Source organism: Ictidomys tridecemlineatus, chromosome 10 (genome assembly GCF_052094955.1).
Source record: "Ictidomys tridecemlineatus isolate mIctTri1 chromosome 10, mIctTri1.hap1, whole genome shotgun sequence".
NCBI classification, from domain to species: Eukaryota; Metazoa; Chordata; class Mammalia; order Rodentia; family Sciuridae; genus Ictidomys; species Ictidomys tridecemlineatus.
Window position 1 is genome coordinate 25,646,196 of NC_135486.1, and position 19,614 is coordinate 25,665,809.

General features: G+C 32.2%; 1 protein-coding gene across 6 annotated transcripts in view; it reads right to left on the bottom strand.

The window, feature by feature from the left end:
• The window catches only part of Kcnt2 (potassium sodium-activated channel subfamily T member 2), a 360,005-nt gene that overhangs the window by 230,137 nt on the left and 110,254 nt on the right, over positions 1-19,614 (bottom strand). For all 6 annotated transcript variants that reach the window (XM_005335358.4, XM_040276882.2, XM_005335357.4 and 3 more), the window contains exons 4-7: positions 14,814-14,862; positions 12,432-12,491; positions 2,610-2,684; positions 1,161-1,244 (exon numbers count right to left, since the gene is read on the bottom strand). In XM_005335358.4, the coding sequence (XP_005335415.1) occupies positions 1,161-1,244; positions 2,610-2,684; positions 12,432-12,491; positions 14,814-14,862 (268 nt within the window). The remainder of the gene's footprint in view (positions 1-1,160; positions 1,245-2,609; positions 2,685-12,431; positions 12,492-14,813; positions 14,863-19,614) is intronic.

Here is a 19,614-nt window from a genome sequence, read left to right on the forward strand (position 1 = left end):
AAGAAAAGCAAGTTTGTTTCCAAACAACTATAACTTAACTACAGTAAAAATAATACTATTAATCCCTTACTCATTTCATGCCAGATACAACATTATGTACACACAAACATGCTATATATGTATATGTATATAGAACTGTATTTGACTTTTGCAGCAATTATGTAATGTAGGTGCTCTTATTTTCTTTTGCAGACAAAGGTATTAGCAAAGAAGTTAAAATAATTTGCCTATTAGAATTTACAGTACACAGAAGGCCCATACTAACATTCGTATAATGAATGACTAAATAGCAAATGTCTTACAGCTCACTTGTAAGTATTGAAGTTGATGGGAAATACATTTTGATAGTTTTAAACCATTCTTTCCAAACAAGGTCAGCCTTGGGTAAAATGCAACTGTGGCACAATTCTGAATCAAGCATCTCTACCTCTTTTACTTTTCTCCCTCCTAAAATCCCTTACAAAACCCAACTCCACCAAATCTGAAATAGACTTTAACTAAAGGGTTTCCAGCTCTGATACAGGGCTTTTACAAAACTCCAGGGATTTGCATGGAACACAAAACTACCTACAATTTAAAAAATTTAGCAAAATCACTTCCCTAAATCCTTAAAACCGGGAGTTCCATTGTATGTAAAGAGATGGCCTTGGAAAAGAAGGGCTTTTGTGTTCAGAAGATTGTCCCAACTGAACTAGTCCAATAGCAGTTAGGTGTAGGTTTGATGAAAACCAAAAAATGTGAACCATTTTATTTACTAAGCCCTACAAAGGTAGTAACTAGCCAATATAGGCATTTTACAAGTTTTCATCTTGATCAGCATATAGCAGACTGGTATTTAAACTCAATCAACATACATATTTGTACTGCGTTATCACTTTAATTACTTAACAATACTACACCCAATAGTTTATTATTATAAGCATTCAAATAGAACTGTTTGCTGACACCAAATGAAAATGTTTAAAAATGAATCATTTGAAAAACTAATTGTAATTAAATACATTCCATATAATTTATATTTTTATGGGAAAAGGAATAATGAAAAAGTGCAAAATCGGATCCAAAAACATCATCTGTTTCTGCTTAATCACTGAAAATAAGTAAGAAATAATAAATGTTTTAAAAATATTTTTCTATTGGTGCTTCACTTTTATACTTACAATCATATTTTCCAAGGCATGTTTGGCAAGCCAACAGTTTAGAAATACTGGAACAAATAAATTCCTCAAGGAAGGCCAGAATATCTAAAAAAACAAACAAAAACTGACTTTAATCTCAAAGCGGGAAGTTACACCTAGGAGATTAAAAAAGAAATGCAAAATAGAATAAAATTATTAAAGACGGTGCAATGATTTAAAACAAGGTAAATGCCTTATACTCATTATTAAAGAAACTCAAGGAGGAGATATGATCTTTCATTCATTGTCTAAGTCTTTCTAAAGGAAATTATTACAGAAGCAGAAAGAAAATAATAAGCGCTCATTAGATGTCAGATATAACTATGCTAATTCTATTATTAAATCTTTTAGTGTTAGATTTTATAAAAGACTTTGGCTCTCTCTTCCTCTTACCTAAGATGGTAAGCAGCAACCAGGAGAGAAGGCTTAGTCTTTTATAACATTACCACTGACTGTCTTCAGACTGAACTACTTCAAGTGACATTGGAAAACTATGTTCAGTAGAAATTATATTTAGTTAGTTATTTAGCTTATCATTTAATCTAGTTTCAGTTCCTTCTGAAAATAAATCACTCAAATTAAATTATTTGCCAAAATTGATATCTACTTATTTTCAAAATTTTCCAAATAAAATTCAAATAGTGTTAGAAAGTATAATCTCTGTAGGCATTATATCAAATTGAGATTAAAATCTGATTTTGCAAACATGAAAGTAATGGGTTACAAATCTGTAGGATTGCACTTGAATAGGTTAATACTGTGGAATAGGGATTGGAGAGACCTTTGATAAAAAAACAAACTATTATCTGGTTCTTGGCAACCTTCTTATTAACAAGACAATTGGACTTAGTAAATCCTATAGTTAACTAGTGATAAATAAGTTCTCAGTATGAGAAATCTGTAAAAATACAGGTTAATTTATTTCTTTTGTAGGGGTAAGGGTAATGGGGATTAAACTCAGGAGTGCTTCACCACTGAGCCATATCCTCAGACCTGAATGAGTCAGGGTCGCATTAAGTTGCTTAGATCCTCACTAAGTTGCTGAGACTGGCCTTTAACTTATGAACTTCCTGCCTCAGCCTCCCAAGTCACTGGGATTGCAGGCATGTGCCACCACACCCAGCTTGTTTCTACTTTTTAAATTCCATCACATAAACAAGAAATGGAGCGAGTAATTTTGAGTCTCTTCAGACAATATTGACATTTGTTCAAATATAAATTTCTAGAATTCCATTTTGCTATTGCATTGAATTACATTAGATTTCCCTGAATTAACAATTCATTATCCAAATGACTTCTTATTTTTTAGTAGGATGATTTTAACCAAAGTCTGAGTCCAGTTATCTCAGCTACAATATTATATAAAAGCACTTAAAGAATTTGCTTAAATTTAATAATAAAAAATTTATTTTCTAAGATTTTTTGACTTACTGAGATAATGAAGGGAACTGCATTAATTATTTCCAAGATGAAGGGTATTCTTAAAATCTGTTCCCAGATGTTTCCCTTCCAAGAAAGAAATTAATAAAAATGAAAGTCAATTATACTTAATCCTATTAAAAGGAGAAAAAACAGTAGTCAGAATTTCTCTAGTAAAAAGGTTAGAAAGTTACTGGTCACAATGCAGAGATGTAGCAATAGCTTAGAGATTATGTTTTTACATGTTGTTGTGCTCTCCCAATGTATTCATAGGAACTTATAAATATTACACATAACATTTCAATCTAATAGCATATCATGGAAGAAAATTTACTTGTAAAAATAAAACAATAATAAAACCTACAGAATCATTTAGAAAGTGACTCAGTCTTTTTTTTAATTTTAATACTTACATTCACTCACTGTAACATATATTAAGTAGTCTGTAAAACATATGTGCTTCCTAACAATTGTTGGTATTTTGTTTTTACTTTAATCAAACTTAAGGGAAAAACCTTTTCAATCATCTATATTCTAACCTCCCAACCCATGTAGTATGATATTAATCAAAATCAAATATATAATTTGCAGACCCCATGTGAAATGAATGGACAGGCCCTCTTATTAACAAATTATTATCAATTACAAGAAGTGACATCTTTCTACTTCTAGTCATGTAGCCCTGTGCAAATACATGAATGATATGCCCATGAAGCTAACTCTGATTTTCATTTTTGAATTTATCATTGTGTGGATTTATGTTAATTAATTAATTTTAACCTGTTCATAATAAAAATAATAAAAATTATACATATTAAAATCACGAGATATTTTGCTGCATGTATACATTGTATAATGTTTGAATTGGGTAAAATTTATCTATCTCCTGAAACATCATTTCTTTCAGGTGAAAAATTTCAAAATCCTTTCATCTAGCTTTTGAAATGTACAATATATTAGGGTTCTCTGTAGTTACCCTACTGTACAATAGCACAACAGAACATCTTGCTCCTTTCTAACTGTAACATACTAGCCATTCAAACTTTCCCCATCTTTCCCTCCCCAAAATTTTCCCTATCCTCTAGTAACCAACATTCTACTCTCAATTTCTATGAGACCAACTATTTTAGATTTCATACAAGAGTGAGATCATGAATATGTCTTTCTGTGCCTGGTTTATTTCACTCCTGTTTCATCAACGTTGTCACAAATGGCCAGGATTTCACTTTTGCATAACTAAATAGTTTTGCACTGTGTATATGTGCCAGGTTTTGTCTATCCATTACTCTGCTAATAGCACTTATGTACTTGACATAACTTGGCTATTATGAAGAATGCTACAGTGAATATGGAAATATAGAACTTTCTTTGACATCCTTATTTCAATACCTGAGTAATACATACACAAGACCACGGTTGTGTGGTCATGTGGTATTTCTGTTTCCAGTTTTGTGAAGAACCTTCACACAGTTTTCTAAAATGTCTGTACTTACTCACATTTCCATCAACAATGTGCAAGGGTTCCCAATTATTCACATCCTCACCAACACTTGTTATTTTATTTCTTTTTTTACATGCATTAATTTTATTTTATTGTATTCTGTACATTTAATTTTTTAATGACCCTGATTTTAAGATAATCACTGACACTTTCCTAAATGGGGCTGTCACAGTTTGAAAATGGCTTGAGTATGTCTCCCAAAGGTTCATGTCTTGGAAGCTTGATTCTCAGTGTGGGAAACAGAGGTGGTGGGATCCTTAAGGGTGGGGACCACTGGAAGGAAATTAGATCATAGGACATCATCTTCCAAAGAGATTGATACAGTTCTTGTGTAACCCCAGTTAGTTCCTGCAGTTTTTATGAAAAAAAAAACAGCCCCTGGATATCTCTGGCACAGCCCCTGGATATCTCTGGCTTCCTGCCTCACCATGTGATCTCTTCCCCATGACCCTAAATGGTCATGTTGCCCACTGCAAGGACCTTGTCAGAAACTGAACACATACTAGCACCCAATCTTAGATTTTCAGTCTCTAAAACTCTAAGATAAATAAAGCACCCAGATTTAGATTTCTTGTTATAGAAACAGAAATCAAACTAATATTCTCACTAACAATAAAGAACTCAGAATTTCCTAAAGGAGTTTTCTCTTCTATGAGATCTATGTTTTGGAAAAACAATTAGAAATCTGGCTTCCACATAAATTCCAATTACCTTATAACATTGAATATAAACTTGGGATTATTTTTAAGTTTTTCTTGAAATCCCAATGGCTTAAAACAATATAGTGATATAAAACACTTCCACAACCCAAAGCAAGGTTCTAGATCAGCTATGACCTATGTAGTCAGATAGGCTTTGCTGGCATTAGTTCATCACCTTTCTCCAGAGTGTATTAAAAGTGACACATAGGGAACAGGTGAAGGAAAGTTACTTATGAGAACCTCTGTATGAAGATGTTCCAGGTGCTATGGTCCATCACCTCAAGTTAAGTGAAAAGGATCAAGGAGATCACTGAGAAAGTTTGACTTAGACATGAGATTGTATACAGTAATGCCTAAAACATGAAAAATCAGAAGAGCAAAATAAAGAGAACAGTGATGACAGCAAGCCACAGTTCCTCCAATTTTAAAATGAAAGTACCTATTTTATAAAAGCCAGATACATATTCTGAAAAATGAAAACTAAGGTCATTTTTTAAATGGATTACATTCAGACTCTGTGTGGATGAAGGTGAAATGGTACCTCAACAAATGGTGGATCTCAGAATCCAAAGGTCTGTGTCAGAGTTCTGGTGACTAGCCTGAGTCATTAAGCCTCTAGCGAACTTCAACCAAAGGTCCTGGAAGAGCCACAAAACACTCCCCAGAGGAAAAAAAAACAAGCAGTACTGATATTCATCATGCAGAGCAACCCAACACCAGCCTACAACTGCCAGTCAAGTGACTTCATCCCAGTTACCGATCTCACTTTACTCCTTGCTCCTCCTTTGTCTTTGGAGGCCCATATCAGTAGGCATCAAAAAAAGAGAGGAAACAACAGAGGAGACAGATAGACCCCATGAAGATTCTCTGCCCCATAATGATCTAAACTGAGGACATGCTAAAGTCTAATTGCATGAGAATTTTGAATTTTGCATACATTGATCATCTATCTCAGTAGCATGTATGAGAAGGATGATATAGGGATTTGAAAAACTTTCTTAGCAACAGTGACAAATGGAATGAATTTAGTTCGTGGTAAATAAAATATTTCCTATTTCTTTCCTCTGTCTTCTCATTTCCACTTATATTAATCTCCTTTTTCTGATTTTTACAAGGAATCATTAGAAATGTCCTGTAATGGTATATGACTAAGTGATTTCAGTTCTGATTTATCTTCCATATTAAAGGCAAAGGATTCTTTCTGAAATACCAAATTCCCATTCTTGAGATAATAAAATCCAAATTCCTAATTATATTCTGTGAAGCTTCACAATTTGAGCTCTGGTTACTGATGCGGTCTATGTACAATATTTCTAACCCATCTCTGAGTTCAACCACAGATTCATCCATATTAAGTTTTACACAGTTCCTTGGACAAAGTAGGCCTTTTCATACTTTTATAACATGTTTCTGCCTCTGGTTAGAAAGCTTTACTCCTAAGCCTTCACCTCTAATCTCCTTGGCAAGTGTTTGAAACATTTTACTGAACTCATTTCCTTATACACTTGGGGCTCAATTACATAGTTAAATTGATAAGTGAAACTCCCAAATATTTTATACATCCTCTTCCCCTTCTTTAATATAATTATTTTATTTTATTTTTGATCTTAAGTATTTATATTCCTTTATAATGGTTCCAAATGGAAAACAATTGTTTAAAAACTTCCTGAATATAGTTAAGTATAAATTATTAAACTTGTAACCAGATTTCAATGGAAATTTTCTGGAAGAAAGCATGTCGAAGTTTTTATCTGTATACCCACGTTATGTATTTTCATGTAGTTTTAATTGCAACTTATAACCACTGATAACCCTATAACTTCCAATATTGTACTCTAGCTCCAAACACTATTCATTTCTGAGATTCTAACTCAGATCAGTTGCCTAATCCACTGTTTCACATGGATGCCTCAAAAAGATTTTATATCTAAATGCAAAATTTATGCTTTTTTTCCTGCCTGGTTTCCCAGGCACACACAAACCAAATATCCTTGAGAAGCCCTTAACTGTTCCTTTCACATGTTACCTAGGTATAGTTTACCAAAAAGACGTACTTTTTTGTAAATAGATCTTGAAACTTTCTAATGTTTATTCTAATTTAATTCCCACTCTGACCTGTTCAAGCCTCCTAATTAGTATTTGTCCCTTCATTCTTGCCCCATTCCTACTCATATCCTGCATTATTAAGTGAATTATATTTCAAAAGGAGCATTTAACAACCAATACAATACCCTCACTCCACCCAATGACCACTCACTTCAAAACTCTGTAACCAGTAACACACTTCAAGTACAAAAAGACAGAAGTCTTATTACAACCAGAAATGCAATACATCATTCTTGCTGACCTCTTTACCCTTATTTGAAAAGTCATTTCTTCCACACCATTTTTACACCTTAAAATATGCCTTCATATACTTCTTTGAATACAATTCTTCAAGAAACTTTTGTTTTGCAGTTAATTCACACACACCTTTTACCTTTCAATTGAGAGTCTTTAAAGTTTTGTGAAACTTGCCTTAACATACTCCATACTCACTGTAAGCAAGATCTACTCTTCACATTAGGCTTCCTTCCTCCCTCCCTCCTGCCCTTTTTCTGTCCTGGCCTCCCTCCCTCCCTTTCTTCCTTCCTTCCTTTTATTGAAGGTTGAACCTAGAAACACTTAACCACTGAGCCACATCCCCAGCCCCTTTTTATTTTTATTTTTTTAATTTATTTTGGGGTAAGGTCTCTCTAATTTGCTTAGGGTCTTGTTATATTGCTGAGGCCAGCCTCAAACTTACAATCCTCCTACACTTAACCACTGAGACATATCCCCAGCCCCTTATTTATTTATTTATTTATTTTAATTTTGGGACAGGTTCTCTCTAAGTTGCATAGGGCCTCATTAAATGGCTGGGGCCAGCCTCAAATTTATAATCCTCCTCCTGTCTCAGCCTTCAGAGTTATTGGGATTACAGGTCTATGCCAGCCCTCCCAGGTCTACATCAATTTCTTTCACTTCTCTTCTTTCAGTTTGTTTATATACACCAAATACATTACAACACTACAGATTTTTAAATCCACATGGTGAGATTCAGTACCAGTGTATGTTAGGAATGGTATGCTACATTCCTGGTACAGTGCTTGACAAGACTGAAGCTCTAAAATAAAAACTATTACTGCATTATATTAAACATCCTATTGCTGATTCACTCTGTGTGTTTGTGTGTGTGTGTGTACACAGTATAGTTTCTATTATTGTCATTAAGAATGTCAAAGAGTCCTAGACTAAATCCTTCACTTTATCAGAAATAAGCCATTATGGTGTTAGATTTTCACAATCATTGCATTTTAAGAGTGATTATAGAAAAAAAAACAATCATAGATTTAACAAAAGGCTAGGTATAATGAATTTTTGTTTCCAGAGGTTTAGAAACTGTGCTGGGGTTTGTTTTTGTTTTCTTTTCATTTAATGAATATGTGTGTATAAATAGAGTTCTATTTTGAAAGCAGTTGATAAAAGAATTAGAGGGTATTTATGGTGACAGAAGAATAAGAACTTTAATGCAGGGCAATTACCATAGTTGTTTTGCCAACTAGCTATAAACATAAATGGAAAAATTATTTAAGCACAGACTTAAAGTTCTGTCTGATAGAAAATAAAATTAGTTAATTCCATGGATCTTAATTCATTATCTGCTAATTTCAGCATGTACTTTACATTTCTGCTAATTTCATTCTCAGTCTCCGTGAGAGTTTAAACTGTTTTAAGTATCAAAGATTCAGTTATGCTGATGTTAGAACCTCTAATTTCAAGAGTTACCAAGTTCTGGCATAATAGATTTATTTTAAAATACTAAATATATACTACACACATATATATACACATAAACAAATATAAGAAAGGTATAAGTTGACTAGCTATTAATATTGATTTCTCATAAATCTAACAAGAAACAATATTAGGAAAAGATGCAATTTTTCTTATTTTTTATGGGTTATTTTAATTTTGTTTTGTTTTGTTTTATTATAGGTGGATATAATAGCTTTATTTCATTTTTATGTGGTACTGAAGATCGAACCCAGTGCCTCACACAAGCAAGGCAAGCAGTCTACCACTGAGCCACAGCCACAGCCCACGATGCAACTGTTAATGAAAAGCAATATCAATTTTTGTCTTATTTTTTTTAGTAAACGAAGTCAAGGAAACAAATACACTTTAGATTCTGCTATCCAAATTTGCCTTATTTATAGGCCAAAGAGTATTACCAATTACTTAATTTATTCCTTCAAAAAAACAGTTAGCCAACACTACACTGAAGAAGTCAAAAGAGTTCATGAATTTGACTAAATTTATGAGATGAAAAAAGATAATTAACAATAACTTGTCCTTTTACTGTCATATAACTCCTTTTTACCCTGTTTCCTTTGTTACTCTCACTCAACTCTACCATCTACCTCTCCTCCATCTAAGCCATTAATGTTGATGAGGGTCAGACTGGAAATATTATACATCATCTAGCCCTGCATGCTAAAGCTTATAATGATCTGCTTTCATTTTATAAATGATAGGAAGTAATTAATTATAAATGCTGCCATCATCTAATTGCAATGGAAAATAATCTTGAATCTCTGTGTGTTTTTTAAATGACTTCTTAAATTATGGCAAGACTTCTATTAGCAAAACACCGAAAGTTACTTTTATATTAATTTTAAGTTAGAATTTGGAGTAAATACATTCACAAATTAATATCAATATTTTGGCAATGGTATGTTTATGCAAATATTCTTACACTAGTCAAAGAGATATAATTAATGTATCCAAATTACCCACATTTTTAAAAAAATATATTACTTTTTATACTTTACATTCAATACTCATCACACATTTCACATTAAGGAACTTTACCCCAATAAATTCCATTTCCATTGTTCATAATGTGGGGTACATATATAAACTTAAATTGAGCCACAAATATACCACTTATACTAACTTTTGAAATAAAAATTATATCTGTGAATCTGCTCTTTTGATAAACATGATAAGTGAATGATTAGAGTGTTTGAAAAGATTATATATATATATACATATATATATTAAACTCAGAAATATCTAATATCTAGGTGAAACTGTAAAAATGTAATGCCCTCATGGATTATTTGATAAAGCAAAGAATTTAGTCCAGAACTTTTAGACACTCCTGGTACTGTACTCAGCCTTTTCAAAGCTATTCCTTAAGTCTGTTCTGTTCCTTTCCTAAACTTCATTTCTGTCATATTTTTATCTTTTCTGCATCTTCTTTCTTTAAACAATGCAGATGGTTCCCATCCTTAGAAGTTCTTCCCTGAGTTGTTCTACTACTTCTGGTGAGCTCCTGCCCCAGTTCAGCAACATTCTCCATTTCACAATTTTTACTTTGAATGACATTCCACTAAAACTATTGCCTTTGAGGGGATTAGTCAATAGTCTCCTAATTTCTAAATTCAATAGATTTTTCTCAAGCTTCTTACATTTACCATAGTTCATATAATTTTATATAATGTCTTTATTCTTTAGATATTTCTAACATCTTATTTCTTCTCATAAATATTTAAATCAACCCCTCAATCGTGTGTAAGCACTCATTCCTTTTTAGATACACTTTCTAATTCATCAACCTTACTTTCATAGAAATTGGTATTATTATCTTTAGATGTCAATAAAGAAAAACTAAAAAGAATATAAGTGAGCCAAAGAAAATGGTGAATGACTCTGAAAACTTCTGGCTTGAAAAACAATCTAAAGAATGCATCTTCTAAACTTGTTTTTTAAAGTGGGAAAGAAATTAATGTTTGATAAGAATACTCTGTTGTAGGATGAACATGAAGTGTTCTCGAAAAGCTCATGTTAATGCAGCAATATTCAGAGGTGAAATGATTATGTGAGCTGTAACCTAATCAGTCCACCCTAGTTTGCATGAACTGACGAGGAGGTGGTAACTGTAGGCACTTGGGGTGTGACTGGATAAATTGAGTCCAGATCAAGGTGGAAGGGTGCTTCTTCCTAACACTGATAGGAGGACCTAAGAAGCTTTCCTTAGGTGGATTCTTTTCCTATAAGATAATTCTCTCACATCGGCCCTGAGCAATTTAGTCAACCATCTCTGGACCAAGACACACACTATTCGAGTTGTTTAGGTCACTGCAATGAAAAGGTTGACTAAAATATTCCACAAAAATATAACCTTTACTATACTTGTTGATGTAGATAAAGAAATTATCAATGAAAATGAATAATTTAGCTTCCTTGTCTATTGCCCTGTATCCTTAATTACTCTGTACTTCCTCCGAAACCAAAACAAGATATGCATCTCCATCAACAGAACCTAAACTTTTACTTTGGTAACTATCCGAAGCATGAGATCATGACTACCATTAATACTCTCTGAAAATCACTGCCAAACCTAAATAAATAACTCTCTTGAAATTTCCTGGTCCTCATTCTCCATTATTTCCATCTCATGTCTCCTTGATTCATCCGTCAGCATGCAAGATTCATCTTTTTGAATTCAATTTGATTGTTTTATCTATCTGGGCCCCAACTTGATTATTTTTTCTTTATATAACTCTCAAGTATGTCTACAATATTTCCAGTCATTCAAACTCAGAAAATCTTTGGTAATGGGATTTCAGTATACTTCTTCTCACTTATCAACCAATGAGTTGGTGATTTTTTTTTTTTTAGCTTCTACCTTCATAATCTTTCATCAGATCTAGCAATTCATTTTGCCTACCAAAAACACAAGGTTGGTTTTTCTTTCAAACTTCAGTATGTCTTAACTGAGCAATCAGCACTGTGATGTCTCTGTGACTTCTCTGACCTTCGCTGTACAAAACCCCCAAATTCCAACCAAACATAATTATTTGTCATTTCTCCAATTCATGTGTATATTCCTTTAAGCTTTTGCTAGTTCTTCCAATCCCAGTTATCCTGTCTTTCCATCTTACCTTACTGAAATCACTAATTCATGCACTCTGCTTGTCAGTCAAGTATTTCCTCTCCTATGAATCCTCATGGTATTTAACTTACATCTCACAGAAAATTCTTCTTATACTCTGCCTTGCACTATAGTTATCTGTATAATTTTTCTCTGCCCACCCCTTTTCTGGGTTGCAAACTCATGGAGAAAAGAGCCATGTAACAGTGTGGAGGTCTACATGAAAAAAATACACAAACTTCATCAAATACAAGTTAAATAAATATTTGTTAAATTGTGTTAGCCCAATAAAACCTCAATAGTAATTAAGATAATGTATTAAAATAATTCCTAACAGACACATTTTTAGTCTCTCAGTATCTTTTACACGTTAGGAAAAGAGATTGAGAACAATAAGAAGCCAGAGCATTCCATTTGCTTGCCTCACTCTAAGCATTCATATAATGGGTAAGGAAACTCACAGGAATTAGTGAAGTACCTGAAGTCATCAAGCAAAACCTTACTGTATTAGTATAGCTTTTTACTGCATACTAGAGAGGCTCAAAATAATTAAAGTGGTTTAAGAAGAGCCTGCCTTATCCCCAAGTATGAATTATAACGAGAGGAATACTTGGCAAGTACTAGCAATATGCTTGCTCTACAGCAAAAAATTGCTAATTAAAATAACTTACCTTATAACTCAGATAACCAAGTAGTATTGTCTCAAATAGACTTATCAATGCCACTGATACCTAAAATATAAATTTTAACTTAATGAAAAAATGTAATAAAATAAAATATAATTATATTAACTTTATATAAATAAATGTGCATTATGTACACATGTGTTTGTTCATATAAATATATATAATACATACACATAAGACAGAGGTTGTTATTTATTAGCACTTCAACAAATGTAAGCAGGTGACAGTTTCCCAGCCATAGTTTGCCATGTAACCATTACAACTTAGTTTCTTAAATTTCTAATGTCCTAAATAAATATTTTTTATTTATTACTCCAAATGTAAAGGTGGGATTAGAATAGGAAGGCAGGCTTGAGTTTAAATGATATGTAAAGATTAGGTTCTTATGTGTATGTTCCTAACACACAAATCACATACAATTGCCCTGCCATCAAATAAACATCCTTTTCCAGCAAAACCAGCAATAGCCACCACCAAAATCATCACTCCCTTTCAGAAAATGGAACAAAAAAATACAAACTTCAAATTGGATACAGTCAATCCTATCATCCACCTCAAATAAAATGAAATGGCAACATCCTCGAAAATTAAACAATATAGACCATATCAGCATTTTAAGAGACTTCCAGATTTGATCTGAATTAATTTCATAACCAATTCTGCTTTGCATCTGGGCTAGACATATTCCTATCTCTATATTCTCTGTTGTATGTTCAATTTCTACTGTTTAAATTCCAGAAAAATACTGCAATAAGAAAAAAAATAGAAAAAAGTATATGTTATTCTGTCTTAAATATTCTAGTTACTTTGAAATGGACCAATAGAATCAAATAAATAAACAGAAAATGACTCACCTAACCTATTTTTTATACATCTATAAAATTTAAGATAATCTGAATGAAAAAAAGTAGATACCCTAGAGTTTGAAACTTTTCTTCTGTTAAAATGAAAATTTGAAATATAAGTGAATATTAAAATACGAGAACAATAAAAGTAGATGAACTCACAGCAATGTAAATAAAATATGTTTGGAAATAAATCCTACAGCTAGGCATCATTATAAAAGGAAATTCACGATTTTCTCCAAGTCTTCCAAATTTTCCAGATGTTCATATTCCTATATGATCTCTAGAACACTTTTAGCACTCATTATTCAAAGTGTTATTTGCAAATGAGTACAGTTTAAAATATTACTCTTAAATAAATCTATGTAGATAGATCAAAGTATACTTCAAGACAACATATGACTATTCATAAATACATTAATTTATTTAAAAAGTGCATTTTGCTGAAAGATATGAATCTAGGTCAGAGATTAAAAGCATTTTAACTGAACATTTAAATATTTGAAAGGGATTATTTATATATTAATGTGACATTGCAACAAAAGTCAGTATATATTAACATAAAAACAAGTTGACTTCAACAAAATATGAAATATCTAGATATAATAAAGATAGATTTCAAAGTTATGATCACAATATATAACTAAAACAATTGTCACATATAAAGTGTATACACTTCACAATCATGATGTCAAAAGGCAAATCAAACATTTGGTAAAAAGTGTTTTAAAGACTGTTCAAAGCAGTGAGTCTCAGAGACTTTTTATTTCCCTCAATTGTCTTTCCACCTCCAATTCTGTTTCATAGTAGTGGTGTCATTTTTCCAATTAATTTTTACTTCTTAAAATTAACAGGAAATTGGAAGGATTTGTTGAAAGTACACAAAAAGTAGAGGAAACAGCACTTAATGTTTGCTGGTCATGAAATCCAATAGAAAAAAAGAAAACAGAAGAGCTATAAGGAACTCTAGGGAACTCCTCAACAATGCGATTCAGACATGCTGGCTTTCTCAAGTTTTCTGTTTGTTTTTTAAGAGCTTCTTTTATGCAAGAGCATACCTTTGTTTTATTAACACAAGTGTCTGCTTCGGAACTAGGCTCTTGGTATTGGTGATATGAGCCATCCATACATTTAACAACTATTTACTGAGATTCTACCATGTTACAGTGAGAATATAAGGTAAAAACTAAACATGGTGACAGGCTTTTGACTAATTTTAAAGGAGTTACAAAGCAGGAATATGGAGGCAGCTTGGGAAAACATGAAGTTTCTTAACATACTGGTTTACTTTTAGTTTTCTCCACATTCTCAAACACTCTCTGAAGTATAAACCTAATTACCAGGAAATTCTCAGGAGGTAGAATGCAGAACTCAGGAAAACAGGAAGAAAGAATAAAAATGTTAGTGTACGATGTACATAAAGATTAGGCAGAAAAGCAAACTCACTTTCACTATCAACAGTTTTTCTCCACTAATACGAATAAACCCAGAAATATAGGTATAGAACAAAATTGTACACAACCTGTAAGCCCCATAAAGGTAGACTTCTGTTCACCCAAAAGATATGAGACCTATGGAAAGAATGATAAAGATGTTAGTTTTTTAAACAAGTGAGAAAATTCCATTCACTTTTAAAACTGAATTAATGTTTGAAGTAGCAAAATAAATATACTAACCTAAAAATAATGTTAACTTACAAATTAAAAAGAAGAAAAACTTATTGTTTCAGCTTTTTCATTTCTATTCCAGCAAAAAGCCTTCTTAATTTCTTTTTGGTAATATTAATAATAAATGGAAATAAAATGAACCATTAGTTTAAAAATGAAAGGGCAGAGAGAAAAAGTTTCAAACCCTTTTCTACTGGATTCTCCCTTGAGAAGTCAATTAAAGATATGCCATAAATCCTAAGACTCTGTTATTCTTAAACATGTTTATATCTGGATAAAATAAAATCAAATAATGAAAATAATCAGAATGAAGTAAGTACTCCAGAATATATGGCAGATATATATACATATATAGCATAGTAATGCTGCTATAAAATATTGGGTTTCTATAAAATATTTAATATATCATAAAAATATCTTCAACTGGAGTTAACATAGAATATTTTGTGAGACAAGAAGTCATTGTCTTTAAATAATCTTTTTTTAAATGTTTTTTCCTAATTTTTAATAAACTTTTTTTTATAGTTGTAAAAGGGCACAATACTTTTATTTTATTTGTTTATTCTTTATATGGTGCTGAGGATAAAACCCAGTACCTCACACATGCTAGGCAAGTGCTCTGCCGCTGAGCCACAGCCCCAGCCCTTAAATATCTTTCTTAAAATATTTGTTCTGTTGTTAAGAAATACTTAGACTCTGCAAAGAATACCATAATACTTTTACTAGACCATTAATCGCCATTTTAGTTGATTCAAATGAAAACCATTTATAGTAATATAATCTACACAGAAAAACATAAAAATTTCTACAACTTCTTGCCTGCCAAAATGCAAAAAAATCCTCCCAAAAAAACCCAACAAATAAATCAAAACCCACTCTTTACACTTACTAAATTTAAAAGGAGTCCCATAATGTATAGCATATTTTCAAATGCTTTAGTCATTTTCTTTTTATAATATAGTAAATGATAACAAAGAGCAACAAACTCTTTTAAAATATTTAATTTACAAAGAATGGCATGGGCTGGGGATGTGGCTCATCGGTCAAATGCCCCCAAGTTCAATCCCTGGTACCAAAAAAAAAAAGAATGGCAAAGCTTTAAAACTATTTAAAGACATTACATAGCACATTAGACTAAATTACTCTGATGTTTCAAAATGTCACATCTACCTGGCTAATGACATCTTCAATTGCTCCAATTCAAACCACTGACCTTTCTTCCATGAACTATTCCTCCCTCACTTTTTCACATTTTAGCAACAGAAACCAAGTCCATAGTGTCTGCTTACACAAAAACTTGTATGCCATCTTAGACACTTTCCTGTCCTGCATCTGTAAATACGTACTCCACCAAGCCTTTTCAATTGTTACCACCAAACAAACAGCTGCAAATACCTATAGAATTCATCTACTTCGTATCTCCACTATTATAACCACCTTCATCTAAGCTACTTTTCTTTTGTAATTCGATTATTTCAAAAACCAAATAATGAGGTCCCCACACCTCTTTTTGCATTCTATAATTTTTATTCTGAATTACAAGTACAAGTAATTGGCTTTTTTTGTTTTTTGTTTTTTGACAAAATGAGTTTTAGGTCATATTTTGTGCTATAGATTAGTTTGTACTTTTCTTAGGATAAAGTCCAAAACACTTGACATTTGGCACACTCCTTCCTACCACAAGCCCTTTTACATCCACTTCCCTTATCCTAGAGCAATCAGTTGAACCTTCTGTTAGGGAAACCTCTGAGGATTCCACTTGATACATGTAGTCAAGTAATCTCTTAGGCCATGTAACTCACCACAGCTCTCCTTTCATTCATTTCAGCTGGAACTTAATATTTATTTGATAAGTTGTTGCTTTAATGCCAGTTTTCTACAAAATTACACGGTCTATAATATAAAATAATGTCTATTTTACTCACTGTTATAAACCTGATGTTTTACTGAGTATACACACAGGAAGCCAATATAAATGATGGATGGTGCCAGCAAAGACAGAGAGATGGCTGATGAGTTCAGTGTCCTTTCCAAAACAATTTTATATTCTCAGTAACATTTGAGAATCAAACAAAAACACAGTATATCAGAGTGAAGAAAGATATACCTGTTTTGTAGATAGAAAAATTATGTGCTACAGAAACATCTAAATAACTAAGTAGATACAAATCCCTGAAAAAATATTAAATGTATTGTTAAAATAGGTTCATGAGCACTTTCAAAAGGAAACTGGTAATTAACATGGATTGACTAACATCTAGTTATATTTAACTAAAGACATTTTCTTTAGTCTGGGGTGTTATTTGGGTAGGCTATGGAAATATCATAGAAAATTGAAATTTAAATAGGATTTTTAAAATATATAAATATATATATCTGTCTTTTTGGGGGGACAAGACCATGTAGGAAATAGTTTTATAATATATAAAAATATTAAAATTCTCTTACATATAAATTTCAATGCAAGTAAGGTCTCCAATGAAAAGTCATATTTTTCATTCATTTTATTAATGTTAAATTTGATAGAAGGAACTCTGTAAATGTTGGTAAAATGCTAGTGCCTAAACTCTCCTTCACAAAATGGATTTATCATGAATGAATAATATGTGATCTGATCTATAATTTCTAGACAACCTCCAAAACAAGAGGATTGAAACCAAAACTGAGGCCATACCTAATTCAAATTGAAGGCTCAATCTCATTGACCAAAAAGAATGAGGAGGAAAGAAAACATATAAAGGTAATATTTATCACAGTATTATCTATAGCAGAAAAGCACCCAGACTCTGTAGCATCATTATTAACAATTATAATAAGAATAATAACACAACTAAGATAAAAATAATGATCAAATATTACTCATCACTTCAGCATTATATGTTATGTGTGTATGTGCATATAGAGAGAAGTTACAAATTAGTCTAGTACTTATTTCTAGGTGTTGTGATCTGAGCTAATTTTTACTTCCTTTTCCTTGTTGTCTATGTTCATATTGTAGTAAGCACAAATCAGTCATTACATCTAAAACACAAAACAAATTTCATGGGCTTGAAATTATATAATTCAAATAAAACAACAAAAGCAAATAAAAACAAAACAAAATCATGCAGTTATTGTGAATTAGATTGCCTTTATAGGTGAAATTCATTTATGAAGCATTATTAGGAAACCTGAAGAATCATATCACACAATGGAGGAATAGCACTAGTTGAATGTGAAAGTTAGTGACAAGTAGCTCAAGCCACCTTTCATAGCCCTATGTTATGGTCTGTCTTAAAGGCAGGTAAACAAATGTAGAGAGTGTCAGATCAGTTTGAACAGCTATGGTGAAGCCAGCAGGTGAATACGTTTAGCAGAAGACCAAAGAATTTGGTAAACACAAGAGTAATGGTAACGGGGTCAACATGTGATGCATAAGTCATATGAAAGTACCTATTGCTCACAAACTCAAAATGAACTCAAATAATTTTGAGAGCTCTCCCAATAAACTAATGTAAGCTTATATTATATTAAAAAATATAATATCCTAAATCAGAAAAGTAAATTCTAAAATTTTCCTAATCATAACAAATAATGAGATCTAGTACTAAGCAGAGTAGTAGGCCTACATTTCAAGAAGATCATGCAAAATTTAGTATGTGTCAAAAATCAAGGTGACCAGAACACTGAAGTATAGAAGTCCTGTTAGTAGATTAGAAAAACTTTCCAGTACCTTAATTTTCAAAACACTAGAAACACTTAACCCCACATTGGAAAGCAATTATGAAGTGTGGAGAGAACTAAATACTGACTATTAGAATGGACATCAAGGGCCTTTTCCTCTGACTTATGCTGACTGTGGCAAAGGTGGCTTTCATTCATTGCCAACATTTATTCTCCTCCTTCGGTCCACAGGGTTGAGTGCAAAAAGGCACTCTTCACCCAGACTACATTTCTCAGGCTTTGGGTCAAAGTATGCTGACCTGACTGATTCTCACATGCGATCTGAATACAAAATTCAAGTCAAAGGAATGTTGGTCATTTGCTAAGCATTTGAAAGCATATCACCAATCCTCCACCATGCTATCTTCCTTCTGAAAGCGGAATGCAAAGAACACAGGCCTTAATACAAAACGTAGTTTAAAAATGCAAATGGTTTGCATATGTATTGTATTGATCATGTTTGTGTGTGTGTGTGTGTGTTTGAGAGAGAGAGAGAGAGAGGGAGAGAGGGAGAGAAAGAGAAAAAGAGAGAGAGAGAGAAAATTATTATTATTATGGAGAAAATGCCCACACCGACCAGGAATGACAGTGTTAGACTCTGGTAAACAGAAAAATTCTCCTAAATTTTTGAGGTTGTATGTTATTATTCTTGTGATACCTGAGTCTCTACAGTAAACAATATTTATGAAAGAAGAAAACATTTACATTATGATAATCATTCCCATAACCTCATCAAATATTTAGAAACTATCTTTAAAATTCTATTTCTTCTTTTAATAGTTCTTATCTTTTAATACTTCTTATCTTTAAACTGTGAATGTCATCTGAACACACCAATTACTGGATTAGGCCCTGATTTCAAATTCAAGACCCAAAATGGTAAAAACAAAATTAAAAAAAAAATTCACAGGCTTCCTACCTTGGACCTCTATCACTTGAAGCTGTAAACAAGCA